The sequence below is a fragment of the Lemur catta genome, chromosome X (genome assembly GCF_020740605.2).
Source record: "Lemur catta isolate mLemCat1 chromosome X, mLemCat1.pri, whole genome shotgun sequence".
In the NCBI taxonomy this organism is placed as follows: domain Eukaryota; kingdom Metazoa; phylum Chordata; class Mammalia; order Primates; family Lemuridae; genus Lemur; species Lemur catta.
Genome location: NC_059155.1, coordinates 17,563,273 through 17,586,360, shown reverse-complemented (window position 1 = coordinate 17,586,360; position 23,088 = coordinate 17,563,273). Strand labels below are relative to the sequence as shown.

At 36.0% G+C, this 23,088-nt stretch overlaps 1 protein-coding gene across 2 annotated transcripts in view; it reads left to right on the top strand.

The window, feature by feature from the left end:
• LRCH2 (leucine rich repeats and calponin homology domain containing 2) overlaps nucleotides 1–23,088 on the top strand; it is a 108,878-nt gene that overhangs the window by 16,070 nt on the left and 69,720 nt on the right. For both annotated transcript variants that reach the window (XM_045538902.1, XM_045538901.1), the window contains exons 2-5: nucleotides 11,474–11,618; nucleotides 16,290–16,416; nucleotides 21,557–21,662; nucleotides 21,746–21,882. In XM_045538902.1, the coding sequence (XP_045394858.1) occupies nucleotides 11,474–11,618; nucleotides 16,290–16,416; nucleotides 21,557–21,662; nucleotides 21,746–21,882 (515 nt within the window). The remainder of the gene's footprint in view (nucleotides 1–11,473; nucleotides 11,619–16,289; nucleotides 16,417–21,556; nucleotides 21,663–21,745; nucleotides 21,883–23,088) is intronic.

Here is a 23,088-nt window from a genome sequence, read left to right as displayed (position 1 = left end):
TAGGATGGCAGCTTGCTCTTGGTCTCCTCAAGGATTATTTTTGTGTTAGAATCGGAAGTCTATCATGGGTATCCTGGGGAGTCAGTTTGGTAGAGACCTTTCTCATATTACATTAAACTTTCTATTCTTACGCAGTGGAAACATACTAAGGTATCTTTTAATTCATGCAAATAAAAAGTATACTGTATAAACAGATCCACTTGTTTTTTAGTGGCTTATTGACCTTGACCTGCTAGGCAGAAAGGCCATCAAAGTCAAATTAATCATTCATCAATGCAGATGTACTAGAGACAGTCAAGATGACATGTTTGGCTATTACTAACTTCCTTAATCAGTCTAATTATAACAATTCAGATATTATAGTTTTTTTGCTTTAAGAAAAATAATTTATAAAAGTATGATTTTGACCTTAAAAGTTATTATACTTTTAAAGGATGATATATAGTAAAATGGCAATATAATGTGACATAACACAGTGATAGATGTTTGGTAGCAGACCAAGTTGTACCCCCATAAAAATAAAATTATTATATATAATACCAACTTATAGTTAGCCTATAATTGTCTGCATATGTTATTCTTATGAATGGGATATATGTGGTTAGAATTCAATTTGCCTTGTGAAATATACTATCTTTAAAATAGTATACTATTATGTTTTTCTTATAACAAAAGCAATACTTGCTTATTCTAGAAAATTTGGAAAATAGAAGCACAGAGAAGAAAATACACATCACTCCTCATTCCACCAACCTTGAATAAATATTAATATTTTATTATATTTCCTTCATACCCCCAACACACATCCCTTTGCACATACCTGTAGATCTTTGTAAGTTTATGTAAGAATGTATAAAATGCACAATTTTAAAGGAAACAATTGGTTCATGCTGTATATATAGTTTTGTATTCTAAATGCCCTAGTTATTACCCTGTGAGCATATTTTCATACTAAGGAATCAAGTCTATGATTTTTAAAGGCCACAAGGTATTCCATTTTAAGGGTATGCCATATTTTATTTAGCCTTTACCCTATTGTGGGACATTTAAATTGTTTCTAATTTTTTACTATTTTAAATAATCCTGAAATATGTATAATTTTTTATGTATCTCTGTTTGGTTTCAAAAATTGCTACAGATTGAATTCTTGTATCAATGGGTATGAATGGTTTTAAGGACCTTGATTCATATTGCCAAATAGTGTTCTAGGAAAGTTACCTCATTTTGTATTCCCATCAATGGTATATGGAAGTGCTTGATTCAAAATAGCCTTGCCAACACTCAATAATCTCTTTAAAAACCTTTAAATTTGATGGATGAATTATGATAGCTTAATCTTTACATTTGTTTTGATTACAGTGAGGTTGAATGTGTGAATCTTGGTCATTGAGTGTTTTCATTTTTGAATCTGTTTATGTGCTTGGCCGAGGCTTTATCTATGGGCTGTTGGTACCATTCTGCTTTTTGATAAACTGAATTTTTTTTTCTTTTTATGTAGCTAAACCTAGAAATATTTCATGTGTGAATTCTTTTCTTTATTTGATACTTTGAAAGTGTTTCCCCATTCTAATATTAGGTGACCATTCACTAAAATGTTTTTCTAATTTTTTTAATGGTTCATTTTCATGTTTATCTTTTTCCTCCATCTGGATTTTATTTTATAAAAGTTATGTGATGAGGCTATATTTGTCTTTTGAAAATAAAGTTATTCAAGAACAATTTAATAAATGATATTAATACATTGATTTGAATTGCCAAATTTATAATGTGATAAATTTTATAAGGATTAGAAGTATAGTGCCATTCTTAAACATCGCTTTGATGTTTGAATGCCATTATGCTGATTCATTAGTGATTATTTCTTAGTGAAACTGAAAAACTTGCTAGAATTTCCTACAGACAATTCTGGGTAGATCAGTCCCTCCCCACTTTTAAATAAAGTCTTGTCCTTCCACGTGGCTTAATTGTTGCCTGACTCACAGTCCTTTTCTCACTGAGCATGCATGTAATCTGCCCTCTGGTTAGCAGCTGTGGTTTCTCCTTGCAGCATCTGTTTTTGTTTGCACCCTTGCTTGTCAAAGTGCCTGTGCTCAAAATGAACCTTCCATTATTGGTTGCTGCAGGTCAGTGATATCTACTTTGTTGTTGTTTCTCATATTTTTTGGCTTTAAAACATTTTTCATTATTTTTTTACGATACCTACAGGTTTCTTTTCTCTCCACTGTACTTATGGTTAATATTTTAATTCATCATGGAATAGCTTAGAAATTCTGTGACCCATGTGTTTTACTCATTCAACAAAGTCTCAATGTTATTGACTGTACATTATCTTGTCCTGAATGACAGCACAACACCCTTCCAGGGAATACTGAATCACGAAATCACCTGTTTTTGCAAAGTGCATCTGTTGAAAGCAGATGCCAGAGCCATAGAGTTGTCATTTCCTATTAGGCTCCATCCAACATCAGAGAATCTAATACTTCAAAGACACTCTTCATTCTTACATCGACAGACAGCTGTGGTGCCTCCTGTTTTCTTGCTGCTTTTGTTTCTAGTCCTAATAGTTCTTTTAGATTGAAAAATAGATAAGGAAGCATTAATATTTGAGAGCATATTAATTAGACTTTACATACTATAACTGCTCACATTTGAATAATAGCACTTACGAAGCAGCAGGCAAAATGTTTTTCATTTTCATGTTAGGAAATAAGTATCTAAGTTGGTTGATTTTATGTACTTTTCTGAAGACATAATTCTGGTATGTATTTTCCATATTATAAGAAATGAATATAGTGGTCTAATTTCCATCATTTTATTTGTATCTTTATAAACATTATCATTATGTACAAGTTGATAATTTTCCCTTAATTTCTATTGCTATTTCTTCTAGGGCTGTTAGGTTGTCACAGAATACTCATTTCCAATAGTTCTGAAATAGTGAGGAATTAAATGATTTTGGCAATGATTTATAAGTAGCAATCAGTGGAATTACTGAAATGCAATTCAGATCTAGTCTAGTGCTCATTTGCTGTATAATAGTTATCCCTCCCTTTTTAATGCATAAGATTTCTGTGAACTTTGAAACATACCCCAATGATGATGTGGTATTGGTCCAGCCACAAGAGCTTTGTAGAAATTACAATTTTAGTAGAACTAAGTGGAGGTGATTCTTTTGCATTCTTTCACTGCAGTGTTATTATCTAAGCAGGTATTAGTGGTGCTGGAGTGGAACAAGAATTGGTATGGCCTAGGGTTGGTATCTGAGCTTTTTATATACTCTTATATCTAATGCCTAATTCATAGTTAATGCTTAATGGAATTTTATCGTGTGAATGATAAAGGCTGTGAGTCAAGTCAGACTGCTTACTTGGGGAATATGGAGAATGAGGCTTAGAAGGTGAGGATCAGGATTTGCCCGCCTCTATCCGAGACTCTATAAGTGCAGAACCACAGAGAATTTGATACTTAAGATATTTAAATATTTTATGTTGTATATTCTCTGTGGTTAGGCTGCAGCTTCTAAGGCCTGCTGGAAAAGGAATGGTACTTTTCGGAGACAATTCTCCATGAGTTCATGTTTTTGTACATCTTGCAAGTGAGGTACTAACTGCCCTGTATTCTCGACTTTCTTTTCAAGGCTATTTGTACACTTAACAGCCCTACAAGATAGACATAGTGCTTCCCTCCAAAACAAAGGGCAGATTTGCTTGCATCCGCAGAAGAATGAGAGAGAGTGTCTCTCACCAGGGCAAAGGACAGTCATGCTTATTGTCCTGTAAAATAATCTCTCCTTTAGAACAAAGGACAGGCATGCTTACTATTTATAAAACATTTGAGTTTCTCAGCTAAGGTTCCTCTCCTATAATGTGATGTACTATGTGTGCATGCATCCGTCTGGGCCCATCTGTGTCACCTCCACGAGATTTAGCAGGTAAAGGGGAACTGACACAAATATGTTGCTTGTGCCACTTGCTGTGCTATGAGTAATAAAGTTCTTTGTCTCTCACACAGGAGTCTCATGTCTTGTGCTAGCATCAGTGCAACAGTGTTAGGCTACCATGGTGGTTTACAAGCAGGGTAAAATCTCAGACCCTTCAAAGTTTTTGACAGGCACTCAGCACACTGGTTTTTGCCTGTGAGATGTTATCCTCTTTTGGATGAAACTTGTTTAAATAATTTTCTTTAATCCTTGTTTATTGAACTGGTTAAAAATATTGAAAAATTAATAAGGGCCCATCTCTTTAAGGAGCCAGGAAAGCTGTATGTTGACTCAGATGAAAACATTCTGAATTGGTAAATTAGGAATAGCTGAGGACGTTATAATGGTGTTCATTATTTTCTGAACCCAAAATTGGGATTTGAAGTAAGATTTGTGTTTTGCTTCTTATTGCAAGAAGCAATCTTGGGTATATATGTGGATGTGGTTAAGGGATTTGGAATTCCTCTGACCCTGGTTTGTGGTTCCAATGGGACAGAGTATTTTAAATGTGGAACAAGAGGTCATAGTAGTGTTAGAGGAGTGGAAAATCACACATAGAACATGGGCTTTGAAGTCACATCTTGAGTTTGGAACCCCAGCGCTGTCAGTTATTACTAGTATTTTTTTTTTTAGCAGTGGGCATGCTATTCAATCTGTCTTTGCTTCATATGTATAATGAGGAACAGTAGCTACCTCACAAAGTTGCTATAAGGATTAGAAATAATCTATGCAAAGTACATGGCATTTTGATCTAGCATATGGGGGATATGTGTGTGTATGTAGTTGCCTCAATACCACTTAGGTTATTGTTGGTGTGAATTTAGGGTTTTGATTTCAAATTATTTCTCCATTAACCCTCATGTTCTTTTAAGCAGAAAATTCTATGGTGATATCTCTATTAATGATGAAGATGTGTTCCAAGAACATGCTTCATTATTAAAAATTTTACCAGAGATAAAAATCACCTGGCCCCCTCTCCTTAATGTGTCTCATTTCCCTCTGCCTTCCTCTTATAAGGAAACGTGTGATGGCATTTAGGGTCTACCTGGTCCTAAATTTTTACCAGAGGTAAAAATGTGTTAGGCTTTCAAATATTATCCAGGATTTTTTAAATAAGAGGGACTGTGGTAATCTATGTTATTAAATAGCACCTAAACTTAAGTTTAAGTTTTAACAATTTGTGCAAAAAACTCCCATAACCCATTTGTACACTGAATAAGATAAAACTGTAATTAACATAATTAGTGTAGTATATAATAGTATAATTTCTGAAAGTCATTTTCTTTTTTTTTTTTTTTGTTGAGACACAGTCTCACTCTGTTGCCCGGGCTAGAGTGAGTGCCGTGGCGTCAGCCTAGCTCACAGCAACCTCAAACTCCTGGGCTTAAGCGATCCTACTGCCTCAGCCTCCCGGGTAGCTGGGACTACAGACATGTGCCACCATGCCCGGCTAATTTTTTTTTTGTATATATATTTTTAGTTGGCCAGATAATTTGTTTCTATTTTTAGTAGAGACGGGGTCTCGCTCTTGCTCAGGCTGGTCTCGAACCCCTGACCTCGAGCGATCCACCCGCCTCGGCCTCCCAGAGTGCTAGGATTACAGGCGTGAGCCACCGCGCCCGGCCTGAAAGTCATTTTCTATACTTTGGCAGAAATGCTAGCCAATGGGCCAAGAATTGCACTGGGCAGGAGATAGACACATCTGTGGCTCTTGTGGCTGCAGTTTAGGAGACAGCAAACAGATTTCCATTCTGACTTCTGTCCTCCCCTTCCCTAAGTTTCTTTGATTTTTGAAGCTCAAAAGTGATACAGAACATAATTTAGATCACATTATTTAAGATTATTAACGTCTCTAACAGGCTCCCAGCAGTTTTATAAGGAGTATCTTGAAGGAAGGCAGAAAACACTACACAGCGATCTATTAATATCTACTGTTGATTTACTGCCAATACTGCTTGACATAATTTATGATTAAAAATGAGACAGAAAGAGTTCTGTGGTTATAAAGGTGCTTATCCCTAAGGATACTAATTAACTGAGGTATCATCTTAGTGCACAAGAAAAAAAAAAACCACAGCTATTTTTATACATTGTACAGGCATTCTCTCATTAATTCTGATAAACTATTATTTTGGTATATTTCCTATGGCTGCTGTAACAAATTACTACAAAAACTTAATGGTTTAAACAACAGAAATTAAGTCTCTCACAGCTCTGAAGACTAGAAGTCCAAAATGAATTTTATGGGGCTACAATCAAGGTTTTGGCAGGGCCATAACCCTTCTGGAGGCTCTAGGGGAGAATCCATTCTTTGCCTCTTCCAGCTTCTGGTGGCTGCTGGCATTCCTTGCCACATTACTGCAAAGGGTGCCTCCCTTTTCATGTGGCCTTCTCCCCAATGTGTCTAATTTCCCTTTCCCTTCCTCTTATGGATACATGTGATGGCATTTCGAGCCCACCTGGATAATCTCCTCATTGCAAGATCCTTAATTACATCTGCAAAAACTTTACCATATAAGGTAACACTAACAGGTTCCAGGAATTGGGACCTGATATCTTTGAGGGCTACCATTCAGCTCACTATAGGAAGATAAATAACAAGTTTTAATCTTTTTGTGTGTGAAAAAGTTGAACCATCTTTGTAATTGTCTTTTCTCAAGTCCTGCGTGTCCCCTGAGAAGGTAGATTTTAAACTATTGTGAAATGAATCTCCCAACAGGGAGTAAATTAGCAGCTGGTTTTCCCATCTTTAGATGGAAACTTTTTTTTTTCTGGAACTTGTGAACCAAAATAAAATTTTAAGGCTCACCTCCCCTACCGGCTGACTGAATGGACCCCCTGGTGGCCAAAGGAATATCCTAAAACTAAATTGCCTGCCAGGAGGAGGGAGGTCAGACTCATCATGCCCCTCTCCCTCCGTGGGAACATCCTTTGTAACCCATTAACAAGCCTAAGGGTATGCAAGACAAACCTACAGGCCCTCAATTTACACAACAAATCTATGTCTGGTGGCTTATCTCTGATAAACGGCAACTATGTTAAAACATTCCAAGCCTTTAGACAAAGCTTCATGTCTTTAACCAATTATAAGCCAAAGCATCTTTAAACCCACCTATAACTTGCAAGCCCTCCCCGCTTCGAGATGGCCCACCTTTTCGGGCCAAACCAATGTATGATTCCCACGTATTGATTTATGATTTTACCTGTAACCCCTGTCCCCCTGAAATATATAAAACCTAACTGTAACCCAGCCACAGCGAGTCCACTTGCTCAAGGCCGCTTGGGCATGGCTCCAGGTCATGGTCCTCAAATCTGGCTCAGAATAAATCTCTTTAAAATTATTTTACAGAGTTTGGTTTCTTTTCCGTTGACAAACTCTATTAAAATACCAATTTTGCATGTATTTCTTGAATATATGTTCCTTATTAGTCATATTATTCTAGTTGCCCTATGTACATATTAATTAAATGATTTTTAATGTTATAAAAGCTCCTTTATTAATTATATCACAAGATAAAAATTTTAAATCAGTTTAAATTTTATCCATTATATCTGTGTAAAAGTTAATTTTTACTTTTTTGAGGAAAAATATGAGATGCTGTTAGTATAAGATAGTTCAAGAAGTTAAGAAACAAATTGTTTTGTGTTATTTTCCATCTTTCCTTCCATGGTTATATTTTCTTTTGGCATTCTTATTCTGTTTATCCAATGCTTTAGAAAGGATATTTATACCTATTTAAAATCTGAAATATTCAAAAATTAGATTTCCTTAATTAGAAACATTATAATAGCTTGAGTTTTAATTTTGACTTTATTATGCTTTATTTGATTTGATTCCATTAAATTAGGATAATAATTATTGTAATTTTAAGTGGTGTTTACTAAATAAACATATGAACTCATCCAGAAAATTGTCTATGAATGGAGATTTAATTAAGTTCTCTAAGGGAGATTGTAATATTACTTTGTAATTTAACTAAATAATCTTCTTTTTGGAGGGGAATGAATATATGTAAGTTATTAAAAATAGGCCGAGCGCGGTGGCTCATGCCTGTAATCCTAGCACTCTGGGAGGCCGAGGCGGGTGGATCGCTCGAGGTCAGGAGTTCGAGACCAGCCTCAGCAAGAGCGAGACCCCGGTCTCTACTAAAAATAGAAAGAAATTATCTGGCCAACTAAAATATATACATAGAAAAAATTAGCTGGGCGTGGTGGCGCATGCCTCTAGTCCCAGCTACTCGGGAGGCTGAGGCAGTAGGATCGCTTAAGCCCAGGAGTTTGAGGTTGCTGTGAGCTAGGCTGACGCCATGGCACTCACTCTAGCCCGGGCAACACAGCGAGACTCTGTCTCAAAAAAAAAAAAAAAGGCTTGGTATTATTTAAATCATTAAAATTACTCTTGTTATCAGTACTGATATTTTAGTGTTTTCTCCTGTCACTTTGTGAATTTCTTTGATCTCTTCATATGGTTACTGTGTTTTCTCATGACCATTGTTTTCAGTCTTGCTTACTGTTTTTTTCTCTACTCATCTTCTAAGTGCTGGCCTTCTTGATGGCCCATTCTTGATCTCTTTCTAATTCAATGCTCTGATATTAAGTGATATCCTCCATTTCTGTGATTTTATAGTACTAACAATATTCCCACAACTTTTAGTTTTATATATCCATCTCAGAACTCATTTCTGAGATCCAGAATCATCTGTCTAATGTCCATTTAACAACCATCCTTGGGATCTCTTTCAGATGTCTCAGTTTATACACATATAAAGTTGAACCCTTGATTGTACCTCTGCTTCAAAAAGCAAAACAAAACCCCCTCCCCAGCAGCAGAAACTACAAGAATCCTGTTCCACCCCCACTGTTTATTAGATAACATCATTTAGGTGCCTAGGCCTGAATCCTGGATGACTTCCTTGATTCCTGCTTCTTATTTCTTCCACATAGCCAGTGCCTTGCTATTTCCTGTAAGTACTAATTCCAAAATATATTTCAAATTCTATCATTCTATCTATTTTCTCTTATCCCTATTCTTGCAATCTTGGTACAAGCTACCATCATCTACCTCTGGGACCACTGTATTATTTATTAGTACTTAATACTAGATATTATACAGAATAACAAACTGGGCATAATTTTGTTTTTAGGATTTCAAATTAATTGTAAGCAGTAATTTTCAACTCCCAGGATTCTGAAGTTACAAGAATTAGGTAAAACCCTAAATGTGAAAGAAACATATCATAAACTAAAAACAGTGAATTCATTTTCCCACGCAATAGAACTGAGTGATGCTTGGGTGTTTAGAGGAGGTAAGCCAGAATATTGAGAAACTTTTATTTCACATCAAGATTTTGGTTTCTAGTAATTTTATCATTTTATTAAGTTATTCAGAATCCTATGGTGGGAGGAAGAATCCAAATTAATTTTCATATTATATAATCATAACTAATGTTCTCTTGTGAATTATAAAATTTTATATTAGATAAGAGAATCAATCTTTCTCATTTTCTCTCTCTCTCTATCCATATATATGAATATATATTACACATATATTAATATATGTGTTAATGTTCTAAATAGAGAATTTACTATGTTGCTCAGTAAATAGGTCTCATCCCTCAGAGTGAGGACGTTGAGCATTATTGATAGGAGGTGGGTGTTCTTAGGCCGGGCGCGGTGGCTCACGCCTGTAATCCTAGCTCTGGGAGGCCGAGGCGGGTGGATCGATCGAGGTCAGGAGTTCGAGACCAGCCTGAGCAAGAGTGAGACCCCGTCTCTACTAAAAATAGAAAGAAATTATCTGGCCAACTAAAAATATATATACAAAAAAATTAGCCGGGCATGGTGGCTCATGCCTGTAGTCCCAGCTACTCGGGAGGCTGAGGCAGTAGGATCGCTTAAGCCCAGGAGTCTGAGGTTGCTGTGAGCTAGGCTGATGCCAAGGCACTCACTCTAGCCCGGGCAACAAAGTGAGACTCTGTCTCAAAAAAAAAAAAAAAAAAAAAAAAAAAGGAGGTGGGTGTTCTTAAGAGGGCAGACCAGATGTTAAATGAGGTACAGTAGGCTAAGCTGGACTAGATGTTTTCTCTGACAGAGGTACATAACATTCTTTCTTATGTTTTTAACCAAATAAGTATAAAATGGACTAGTGTAAGCAAAGTAAATTTCTATGATAAGGTAATTTCATAATTATTGAGGCAGTGGTTCTCAACAGTGGTGAGGGGGATGCACCTTGGGGAACATTTCTTGGCTGTCACAGATAGAGGGTGTTACTGGCATCTAGTGGGTAAATGTCTGGGATGCTGCTAAATATCCCGCATTGCCCAGGATAGCCGCTGACAACAGTTATCCAGCCTAAAATGTCCATAGTGCTCAGCTTGAGATATGCTCATTTAGGGTACTTGTTTTTCAACCTGCTGCATGATGTCCTAAGTACTTTTCAATATCTCATTTAACAAATAAACCTTTAATAGGAGAATAATGATCATAATAATTCCATAATTTTATTTTGTGAAACCTTAAATGAATGGAAGTATATTTGTATGTACTTGGAATAATTTAGGAAAAGAAGGAATCAAAGATGAATGCCAGGTTTCTGGCTTGAGCAACTCACCAGGAGCATGTTGGTGACATTGTCTGAGATGAGAGAAATTTGGAGTGTAGGAAAAGATCTTTAGTTCAGATTTTATGCTTGTAGAGTTTGAGGTTCCTGAGAGACATCAAGAGGAAGTCCTAAAGATCAGAACATAGGTGTTTAGACATAACCTTAATTTGCAATTTGTCAGTAAATAAATATAATTTGGCCCTAGGATGGGATAAAATCACCCAGTAGAGTGTGTATCTTAAGAAGGAAAGAATACCTTATGTCATAGCCCTTTGGAACACCAACAGTTATGATACAAGTAGAGGGGAATCTAACAAAAAAATAAAGAAGTAGCCAGAGAGATAATAGGAAGAGATCCAGAAGTACAGTCTTCCAAGCCAAGAGAAGAGAATGTTTCCAGATGGATGGAGTGATTATGGATATGAATGGAGGCTTTTGGTAACCTTGATGGACATGAGAGTGAGTAGAAACCAAATTGTAATGAGTTGAGAAGTCCATGGTAAGTAAGAAATTTAATTGTGTTGTATATTTATGTAAGTTTGGCTGTAAAGGAGGAAGAGGTAGATGAAGTGGGATGTGGGCTCATGAGAGGTTTTTTTTTGTGTGTTTGGTTTTAAAGATCAGAGTGAATTCCTCATTGATATTTTAGAAGATAAATAGCATATTTGGATTTTAGAGATATTGAAGCGTATCAAGTACATTTGGTTTACAAACATATATTCTATGAATATGTCTCTAAATGATGTTTTTTACCTTCAAGATATTGGTAAATAATATTTTATAATATTTTAAATAGTTGCTTAGATTCTAAGTGATTCAGCAAGTACGAAAATAGTTCTGTTAATTACCATAGATATAGGCATATGTTTGACACTAAAACACTTTTTTTTCAGATCTTTCCAGAAATCGTTTTACAGAAATTCCTTCTGAGGTCTGGTTATTTGCACCCCTTGAAACATTAAATTTATATCATAATTGCATCAAGACCATTCCTGAAGCCATCAAAAACCTGCAGATGTTAACATACCTTAACATTAGGTAAGGAAACAATTTTTAAAAAATAAATTTTGGTTTTTATTATGTTTCTAATCCTTTTTAGTAGCACAAGAATGCATTTGGTTTGGCTATGTAGTCTATATTTCTAAATAGTATCTTACTATATATATATATTATTTTATAAGCTTTTGGTCTTGTTCTTGAAAGCAGTGTTTCTTAAACTTCAATATACAGGAATCACCTGGGGATCTTGTTAAAATTCAGATTCTAATTCTTTGGGTGTGTTGTGGGTGTGTTGTGGGTCCTGCATTTGTAACAGGCCCCTTGATAATGTCCATGCATGCCTGCTGGTGCTTAGACTTCACTTTGAGTAGCCAGGCTTTTGACCATAAGTATTTTCCTGAAATCATAGCACCACAATACAGATTTATTTATATGCATTCTTAGTTATGTGAAATATTATAAGGAAAGAGTGCTTGAATTATTTTTTCTCACTGTTGTGACTTCTTATTTCTACTTCAAGGATGAATAGATTGTGATGGGAGAGTTGGAAAGTTTGCAATTAGATGACAGTTGATGTTTATTCTTAATAATGTTTATTCTTAATAAGTGCTTACCGTATGCCAGGCAGTGTTATAAATGCCTTATCCACATTATCTCATCTAGTCTTCAGAACCACATTTTGAGATAGGTTCTATTATTATACCTGCATTACAGATGATGAAACTGAAGGTACATTATTATCCCTGTATTATAGATGAGGAAACTGGGTTAAACTTCTTGCCCATATTTATACATAATTCAGCAAATGGTAGAGCCTAGAGTCAAATCACAACAGTCTGGCCATAGAGTTCTCATTCATACATAGCTCTTACCCTGTGTTTATAAAAGAGTGAGCACTCAATAAGTATAAGAAAAGACTTTCTCTGCCAAATAAGTGACATTGACTAGAAACTGGTATATTGTGACTTAATTTTAGAAATTTTTTTTCAGTTGGAAGGGGTATTTTCTTCCCCCTCATTAACCAAGTTGCCCAAATTCTCATATAACGAAGTAATAAATATAATTAATATACATAAATAGTAATGCTCCCTTTTTACTGTGATATATTAATTCTTTCATATGTCTTCCACAGTGGTGTTACCTGGCAGTACATACTATTTTAACTGAAACCACTTTACCCATTAAAATGTGTGAGAGAAATTTCCTTTGGTAGATATCAGTCATTTAGGTTACTACTCATTTCTCTAAGTAGGTACATATTTCCTTGGCCTGACTTGGGAGAGGTTTTGAGGAAAGTGAGATATTTTTAAGTTTTGTTTTTGTCTTATTTTGTTCTTTTGTGGAAAAACGCAATTTGCCAAAAACTGAATTACATTTTTCTATTAACATGTATGGTATATCTTAGACTAGTTTTGCTAAAACTTTCGCTGATTCTATCCTATTCTGATCCCTAAAAGTCAACTTCTAATTTTTGTTTACAGTCACAAAAATTTTTGAACAAACTATACTGAAATAATATTTGTTCTAGTGACTGAATTCCTTTGGCTCTCTCTAAAACATGTAGTAAAAAAGTGACAGTGGTTTATTAGTTAGTATGAAGAAACCAGATTATGGAGAAAGATGCTTGTGCTAACTCAATGAACATTCTTTTTTTTTTTTTTTTTTTTTTGAGACAGAGTCTCCCTCTGTTGCTGCTGCTAGAGTACAGTGGTGTGATCATAGCTCACTGCAACCTCCAACTCCTGGGCTCAAGCGATCCTCCTGCCTCAGCCTTTGGAGTAGCTGGGACTATAGGCACGCACCACCACACCCAGCTAATTTTTCTAGTTTTTGCAGAGAAAGGGTCTTGCTCTTGCTCAGGCTGGTTTTGAACTTCTGGCCTCAGGTGATCCTCCCACCTTGGCCTCACATCAAAAAAGGAAGTTGCCAGAGGGCATGGGGGAGATGAAGAACTTCCCCTGCCTCTTCTTCATCTCTCTCTTGGACCCAGGGAATCTAGAAAAAAGGACTTGTGTCCCTTGAGAATGTGTGGCAGAGTGAGAGGCCACTAAAAAATCTACATTCCCTATTGACTCCTATTGATTGGAATATGTGACTTAAGCTGGGAGTAAAAGCCATTTTGTACATTCTTCTGAACCGAATAACTAACAGGCTGGTTTAATCACCTTCTCCCTTTCTCCCTGGGGTAACACAAGTATTTAAAGCACATTGACATATCAAACTCCTTGAGGGCAGGAACGAGCACTTAGTTCAGTAGTTAGCACATAGTAGGTACTCAGTAAGTGTGTGTTGAATTTTAAAGCTATTGAAAGAATAATCCAAATAGACTGAGATAAGAATTAAACCAATTCAAAGGGACAAGAAAGCAGAATAAGAGGAAAGGAGAGGAAAAAATGTAAATGCAAAGGATAAGAATCCTATGACCACTTGGGAGAAGAATGAGATGCAGTAGGAGGGAAATAAAAAAGGAGGCAAATTAGGGAGGTTAAAGTTATCATTAGAAAAGAAAGCTAGAACTGAGCAAGTTTTGGGCAGCCAGCTTTTCTGCCTGACTCCTGCCAACAGGGTGTGCAGCTTCATTGATGAGGATTTCTTGGCCATGTGCAACAATAGAGCCAGCACAGAAGAAAATTCATAGTTTCAGCATTCAGAGGTCGCAGCCAGACAGGATCTCTCCCTTTCTCTCTCTCTCAAAAAAAAAAAAATAAATAAAAAGCCCAGTTATCACTGCGTTTGATTTTAACATGGATAATGTTGAAAAGTTCAGGATCTAGTAAATTCTTTTTTATAATTTTTAAAAATTTTTATTAATATGAAGGGGGAGTGAGAAGAGGGTTCAGTTTCCTTTTTTTTTTTGTTTTGAGACATTGTCTCACTCTGTTGTCATTCTGTCGCCCTGGATAAAGTGCGGTGGCATCATCATAGCTCACTGCAACCTCAAACTCCTGGACTTAAGTGATCCTCTTGCCTCAGCCTCCCCAGTAGCTGGGACTACAGGTGCATGCCACCATGCCTGGCTAATTTTTTTCTATTTTTTGTAGAGACGGGACCTCGCTCTTGCTCAGGCTGGTCTCGAACTCCTGAGCTGAAGGGGTCCTCCCACCTCAGCCTCCCAGAGTGCTAGGATTACAGATGTAAGCACCTGGTCTGAACATGCTTTATAAGGGAAGAAAATAAACTGATTTTTAAACGTTTTTTGACCTAAAAGTAGTAGAATGAATTTGTCATTATTTTTCTCATTTTTTAAAAATTTTGGTGAAAAATCTCAAAAAAACTTTAAAAATAATTTTTCAACTCTTCTCTTGACCTGTATACTGCACCCCACCTACTTTTTAGTACAATCTGGCAGTAAGATCCTCATGTGCCCTATTGTGGAGGTGCCCGTTTTCCCTGCTTGACCCTGAATGTATGAAGGATTGTGACAGGCCCTTAGCATATTTGACATTCCAGCAGTCTAGCCAGTATTGCTAGTTGAGGGGCATTGTCTTTTTTTCATTGAAGTCTGTTTGTGCCATGTGATTGAAGCCAGTCTGGTGTTTCTGGATGTCCTCTGCAGCGGTAAGATGGAGTAAGGGGTCTTGAAGTCCCCACTTGAGTAACACTGGGTTTTTGTGCTGTGCATTTACACAAAATGCTAGGTACAGGTCTATAAATGTCACTTTGAAAAACAGGAAAAATGATAGCTTATTGCTTATCCGTGCTTGTTATTAGTAGTATGTAAATGGAATGGAACACTTTATTTATTTTGGTAGTGGGAACATTTGGGTCAGTCAGTCTGCATTGACATATAAATTTGACCATAGTAGTTTGAGGACGAGGGTGCCAGAGTCAGATTGCCTGGGTTTCACTTAACACTTGTGTGACTTTGAGCAGTTTGCTTAATCTCTTTGGGACTGTTTCTTCATCTGTAAAATGAGGATCACAATAGTATCTATCTTCCTAAAGTAGGTTGTTGTGAATGTTGATTAAAAGTGTTAGTCGAGTTAATTCATGTGAGCTGTTCTGAACATGGCCTGGCATGTATTAAGTGCTCAATAAATATTAGTTGTTATTTAGTTTTTATTATATTTAAATGTATCCACAGAGGTAAGAATGTTGTATCAACTTTGAGCTGAGATAAAGGTGCTGGTAGGCTGTTAAACCATAACAAAAGGGAATGGGTTAGGGTTACTACATGTTTTTGAAGATATAGTTCTATTCATTCTTTTGTAAACCTGAACATAGTAAATGCAGATTTGTCCTTGGAACCTTTCCCTAGTTAGAGGCATGGAGGTATTGAATATACCAAAATTATACCAGAGAGCAAAGTGCTGACATTCTTTAGCTTAGAAGAATCATTCTAAGTTTTTGAGAACTGCTGGTGTGTAAGAGAGTATCATAGGTAGCAGCACAGGTTTTGCAGTCAGATTTTCGTTTGGATCCCTGCTGTACCTGGGCAAGTCACTTAACCAGTTCTAACCTTCGTTTTCTTATTTGTATAATGGAGACAGTAACTACCTATCTTGTGCGGTTAATGTGAGGATTAAATGAGACAGTGCATATAAGGAATGTAGCACTGTGCCTGAAACAAAGTAAGTACTCTTTAAATGATTATTTAGTTATTACTTAGTAAAAGATTATTATTTACTTACAGATGATTTGTTCTTTTTCAACATAGCATGTCAGGTTTTAGACATATTTCTCATAATGAGACTTTCTTGTTCTTTTCAGTCGAAATCTTTTGTCAACATTGCCAAAATACCTATTTGATCTTCCCCTTAAAGTTTTGGTCATCAGTAATAATAAACTGGTATCCATTCCAGAAGAAATTGGGAAGTTAAAAGATTTGATGGAGTTGGTGAGTAAAATAGTTGTATTAATTGAATATGATATGCATCATATATACTTTTGCATTTTGGAAGATTAATTCATTCCTTTATGGAATTTCACTGTAATTTTTAGAAAAGGAATAATTTGGTACATGTCTAAATTTACTTTAGAAAAATTTTGAGATACTATTATTTATGTCTGGTTTTAGCTTTCAGCCACAAGGAAAGTTTGGCTGTTCTTTAGTCCTATTGAAGTTGGATGGCTTGCTTACAAGCTTTAATAAATATTTTTCAAATGAATAATCATTTGTTTATCCATTTCGTGGGCAGTAAAGGTCTTAGGGAAAAGCTAGGGTTGTTTGTTTTTTTTTTTTATAAAGATATTTACAGGGCTACTATAGGGCCATAGAGAAAGGGGATAAAAGAGAATACAATGCCAGCAAATAGTAGAATTATTGAAAATAACTCTTCTACTACTATATGCTGATGTGATTTTATGACACTCCTGGGACCAAGATAAATGGAAAGAGGCCATTATATGCAATTGATTGTAGAAATATAGAATAATTTAAAGTTGAATCGAACATAACATTTTAGGTATTAAAGGACATTGAACTCTGAGAGAAGCATAATTGTATCCTTAAGGCATTGAGCTATTTTCCTATCTGTTGGTTATTCCCACTTCACTATACCATGCTACTGCTCTTTATCTTGTGTAATGCTTTCCCAGTAAGTAGGTATTTTTAAAGTATTCTTAAGTATGGCTTTATTATGTCTGGAGGGCCAAAGATTTTCTTGAGGAACTTATCTATAATTTTGTCATGGGAAACTAATGCTAAAATATAATGTAATGAACAGAAATTTCAGGAATATCTTTTATTCATTAAGGAATACCTGCATGTCCAATTATAATACAAAGAAACTTCCTTGAGTTCCACCTTATGTTTTAGAACCATAGAATTTTTTTTTATTTCAGTATATTATAGGGGTACAAATGTTTAGGTTACGTATATTGCCCTTGCCCCTCCCCCCCAGTCAGAGCTTCAAGTGTGTCCATCCTCCACATGGTGTGCATCGCACTCATTATGTAGGTATACACCCAACCCCTCCCCGCCACATCTGCCCGACACCCGATTAATGTTATTCCTATATGTGTACTTAGGTGATGATCAGTGAAACCAATTTGATGGTGAGTACATGTGGTGCTTATTTTTCCATTCTTGGGATACTTCATTTAGTTGAATGGTAGAACCATAGAATTTTGAGATTATAAAAGATCTTAGAAGTGATTTGATGCAATCACTTCCTAATGCAGGAATCCCTGACACATCTACTTATTTTCAATGGTGGGACAGCTCTTTTTGTGTGTGTGTCTGAGGCAGCCTAATTCCCTTTTGCAAAACTCTATATGTTAGTAATCTTTCTTATTTTGAAGCAAAATACGTGTCCTATCACTTTTATCCATTGGTCCTGGGACTACCATGTGAAGAAATACAGATAATGACAGCCTCTCTTTCTTTCAGGTATTTGTAATCTGTCATGTGTCTGTTCTCCATTTTACTAAACTCTAAAACCTGTTTTTCTATAGCTTAAACGTCCTTATTACCTTTATTCCTTTTTTTAAGACAGGGTCTCGTTCTGTTGCCTAGGCTAGAGTGCAGTGGTGTCATCATAGCTCACTGCAACCTCTGAACTCCTGGGCTCAAGTGATCCTCTTGCTTCAGCCTCCTGAGTAGCTGGGACTATAGACATGTGCCACCATGCCCAGCTAATTTTTTATTTTTTTTGTTGAGACAGAGTCTTGTTATTGCCCAGGCTGGTCTTGAATTCCTGGCTTCAAGTGATCCTTCCACCTCAGCCTCCCAAAATGCTAGGATTACAGGCGTGAGCCACTGTGCCCGGCCCTTTTATTCCTTTTCATGATGTTTTATTTTTAGCTATTTCTATCCTGAAAATGTCCTTTTTTGTTAAGGTCTCTCAGTGTTATACTCAAAAATGAACAGAGATTTCAGATGTGATCTAACAAATTCATAATAAAAGGGAACCATTACTTTCCTTAACCTGGATACTGTTAATGTTTTTAAAGATTTTTATAAATATAATTTAAAATTTTATGCCTTTGTAATTTGTTTTTCTTTCATTTCTTTCATTGAGTTTTTGGCCCTATTTTTTAAATATTACATGAGATAACTTTTAGATAAATAAAATATCAAAAATATTTAGGATTTTTAGATTCATTCTAGTACAGTTGTTTCTTGGTATCACTGGGGGATTGGTTCCAGGACACCACCCCTTCCACCCCCGTGGACACCAAAATCCACAAATGCTCAAGTCCCTTATATACAGTGGTATAGTATTTGCATATAACCTACACACATCCTCTCGTATACTTTAAATCATCTCTAGATTACTTATAATACCTAATACAATGTAAATGGTGTGTAGATAGTTGTTTTGCTGTATTGTTTAGGGAATAATGACAAGAAAAAAATTCCATACATGTTCAGGACAAATACAACCATCATTTTTTCCCCCTGAACATTTTCTATTTGTGGTTGGTTGAATCTACAGATGTGGAACCCATGGATATGGAGGGCTGACTGTATTTTTATTTAAGTAGCATATTTAAAAATATTAAATATTTTTATTTTACAAGGAACTATAGAATTATTATGCTGTAAACTCTTGAAATCAGTAACAGTAGATGGGTAGATAGCATTAGGATGGCTAATTGACAATTATAAATCACATTATGAATTTGTGGGTATTGCCTGTCATTGGAATATCTTCCCATGATACCCTTCAACAAGAATGTGGTAACCAACTATAATGAAATTCTGTCATTTGAAACCTAGGAAATACTCTCTGGTTTCTAATCCCCAGCAGAGTATTTTGTAGATACTCATTGGAGCAGGTTCATTTCTTATACCTGGGTTTATTTATTCTGGGAAATTGCATCTATCAATCAAATTTCTATGGATTTTCCATATGGAAATCTTCAGCATCAGACCTTTGGAAAGAAGCAATAGTATTTTCTTTAAAGGACATTTTCCCAAACTTTTATTATCTATCATTTGAATAATAGTTTATTCTGAACACATTTGTAGCGGCGGGGGATGAACACAGAAAGAAACACACAGACACACAAAGACGGTACAAGACTGCAGTGCCGAAAAGCACCAGTCACTTTATTTTTATACTTCTTTTGTCCAGCAGCTACTTTCTGGTACATGACTATCTTTAGAGTCCTGAGGTGATATGTTCCATTTCTTGTGGAAATTGCTCAAGGAAGGTAGACATTTGCATGTTAACCTTTGGACCTCATTACCCCGTGCAGGACAATGAGACATGCCTTGGCTTGCATGCAGGACCTAAGGCCCTTGGCTATTTTCCATAGGGAACAGTTTGTCTGTTCGATAGGCCATTCACCTTTAGCTCCAGGGAGCATTCAGCAGTCAATAGGCCGCATCCGGACCTATTGACTTCTATTGACTTCTGGCGTCAAGGAGTGTTCTGGACCTATTGACCTTTGGACCCAAGAAGCAGGTCCAGCTTCGCTGACTCTGGGCTCAAGCCAATTCTTGCCCAGGGACGGTCCGTACACACATTAGTTAAGGTGATCCAGTCAAAATTTAAGTCAGATCGTGTCATTTCTCTGTTCAAAAGTTTCTGGTTCCTGCCTACATTTCTCAGAGTAAAAACGAAAGTCATATACCTCTCTTCATCCTACTCTTCTCCTTGTCCAGTTCCCTTTAGGTACACTGGATTCTTTGCTATTCTTTGTAATTGTCAGGTGTCCTCTGCCTAAGGGCCTTTACATTTATTGTTCCTTCTGTCTAGAATATCCCTTTCTTATATTTTGGCATGGCTCACTCAGCTCTGACAATGCTGCTGAAATATCACCTTCTCCAGGAGATGATCTAAATTGCTAATATCCCTCCCCACTATTGCTAGCACAGCCATTTCATTTGCCCTGTTCTTTTTTAAAAAAAATAGCACTTATCACCTTCTACCATGTTGCATAATCTACTTCTCTCCCTAGAATATAAACTCTATGAGGAGCTATGAAGGCAGCAATTTTTGTTATTTTGTTCCTTGATGTGTCCTGAGCCCCTATAATAGTGTCTAGCAAATAGTATTTGATAAATACTCGTTGTTGAATGAAGGTGCCTTAGATGCTGTTCAAAAACGGTATGTAGGATATATATTTTTAATCATCTATAGCTTTCCTGGATTCTTCCCTACATGGCTTTAACATTATTTTGAATTTATCCTTTTGCCCTTTGCCTTTTTTTTTTTTTTTTTTTTTTACTTTTGGTAAAATTGAATGTATGTACTCGTCTCCTTCCAAGTTAATATCATTTTCAGTGAAAGCTGGAAATTTGAGACAATTGCAGTAAAATATAAATTTCATTTGCAGTATGTCTGGAATGACTACTATCTGAGACTGTGTTGTCAATTTTGCTTTTTCATTTTGTTGACGTTGTTATAAGAAAGAGGCAAGGGAGAGCATAGTTAAACTGTTCTTTATTCTCTTATTATGGAAACTTGATATTGTTTACCTTGAAATCAGGGTTTACGTTTTAACTTAAACCTGAGAGATTTCCAACTCAGATCTCTTGGAATGTCTTTAAGTTGTGATGTGAGCCACAAATGTTTGAGCTTGTAACCCCTTATATTTTGTATCCCTTTGGAGAAAGAGATTTAGTTAAATTGACCCTGACTGTAGTCTTGGTTCTCCAACTCACATCTGTAAATCTTTGACTTTCTTAGTTTCTGCCTAACCGAGTATCTTAAGACAGTTACTGACAGATTATCACAATGATTGATCGTTTTTAGTCTTTTATTTTACCTCTGCATGAAGAGCGCCTGCATAATTCTTACTTCTGGTTTTGGTTGGTGAAAGTTGGTTTTTAGTTGAGATTGTTCAAGAGGTTGACTTATGTAGTTACTAAGTTATAACCTCATTTTTGTACAGAAAAATTTCTGTTGATTGTGCTAAGTTGATTCATGATATAATACAAATAGAAATCTGCCAGATGATCCATCTTTATAGAAATGACATTAGAGGTAACTTTTGCTGGCTATTAACCATGTGCTTTAATTTAAAAATTAGAATATATCTGTATTTCTCAGTTTATTATAATTTTATTTTCTTGTTTTCCTTAGGATATTAGCTGCAATGAGATTCAGGTCCTTCCCCAACAAATAGGAAAATTACATTCACTCAGAGAGCTAAATATAAGAAGAAATAATCTTCATGTTTTGCCAGATGGTAAGATGTTCACTCTTTTTACTCACATGAATAAGAGATTAACTGTGTGAGATTTAATTTAATTATTTTTCATTTCTGAACAGAATTAGGAGATCTTCCTTTAGTCAAGCTGGACTTCTCTTGTAATAAAGTGACTGAAATTCCAGTTTGTTACAGGAAGATGCATCACTTACAAGTAATAATTTTGGATAACAATCCATTGCAAGTACCACCAGCACAGGTTTGTAATAAAAATATGATGCTTGTTTCTTCTCATTTTTGTTCATGATTTTATCTGTTCATGACTGGTAAATCAAAAAGTACCTAAATTAGGAATTGATTTGTTGTCTAGGTACTATGGTCTAAAAGAGTTTTTCTGAGAAATGACTTTTTCACTTTGGTAGGAGTTTTAGCTTAGACTCTAGAATGGCATTTGGAAAACCCCAGATTACAATTCTCTGCTTGTGAACTGATAATTCTGGTTGTCAATGTTATTTTAAAAAGATGGACTCTGAAGTCTCTCTACCTATTTCCTACTCAGGTATGTATCTACTTAGGATTTGTGGTGGGATTGACTGGAGTACATTCTTGGCACTGAGAGATGAAATTTTAGTAGAAAGAACAAGATATAAGTGGAAAATACTAATCCTGATTTTTAGTTAAGTGAGGATTAAATCCACATGGAATGCATCAAAATGATAGGTAAGGAATAAACTAAGATATAAACCCGTAAGGACAAAGAGTATGAAAGAGAAGAGAACAGTGGGGAAGAGATGTCAATAGAATTTTAAAAAATAGAAAATAGATGGAATAGTGAGTGGTAAATAGCGCCTCTACTTGCACTGCACAAGAGTATCTGGCTGAGGAGCACATGGAAGTGAAATGGCACTCTACCTCCATGCTGTGCGCCCTGGTAGAGGATTTGCATACATCCGGAAGAAAGATTTTTTTTTTTTCCTAAAAAGTACATCCCACTCATTCCAAAGGGGATACATTTTCTAATTCAAATAAAGACTGGCTGGAGTCCTGTTAGTAGCTGCCTTAGCCGAATGGGAAAAGGTGATACTTGTGTTTGCTGTGGGAAAAGGCAACCAGAAGAAAGTTGATTTACTGTGTCAAACCTGGGAATGGCTTGGGTATTGGAGGAAGCATGTAACTCTGAATATAGGGATTAAGGACCGAAAACGGGATGGTTTGTGGAATGTCTAAGACAGTGTTGTCCAGTAGAACTTTCTCAATGATGGCAGTGTTCTTTAATCTGTGCCGACCAATACTATAGCCACTTGTTTGTGTGGCTATTGAATGCTTAGAATATGGCCGGCGAGACTAAGGAAGCAAATTTTTAATTTAATTTAATTTTTATTTATTTAAATTTAAATTGCTACATATGACTGGTGGCTACCATATTAATACCACAGTTCTAGGCCGGGCATGGTGGCTCACGCCT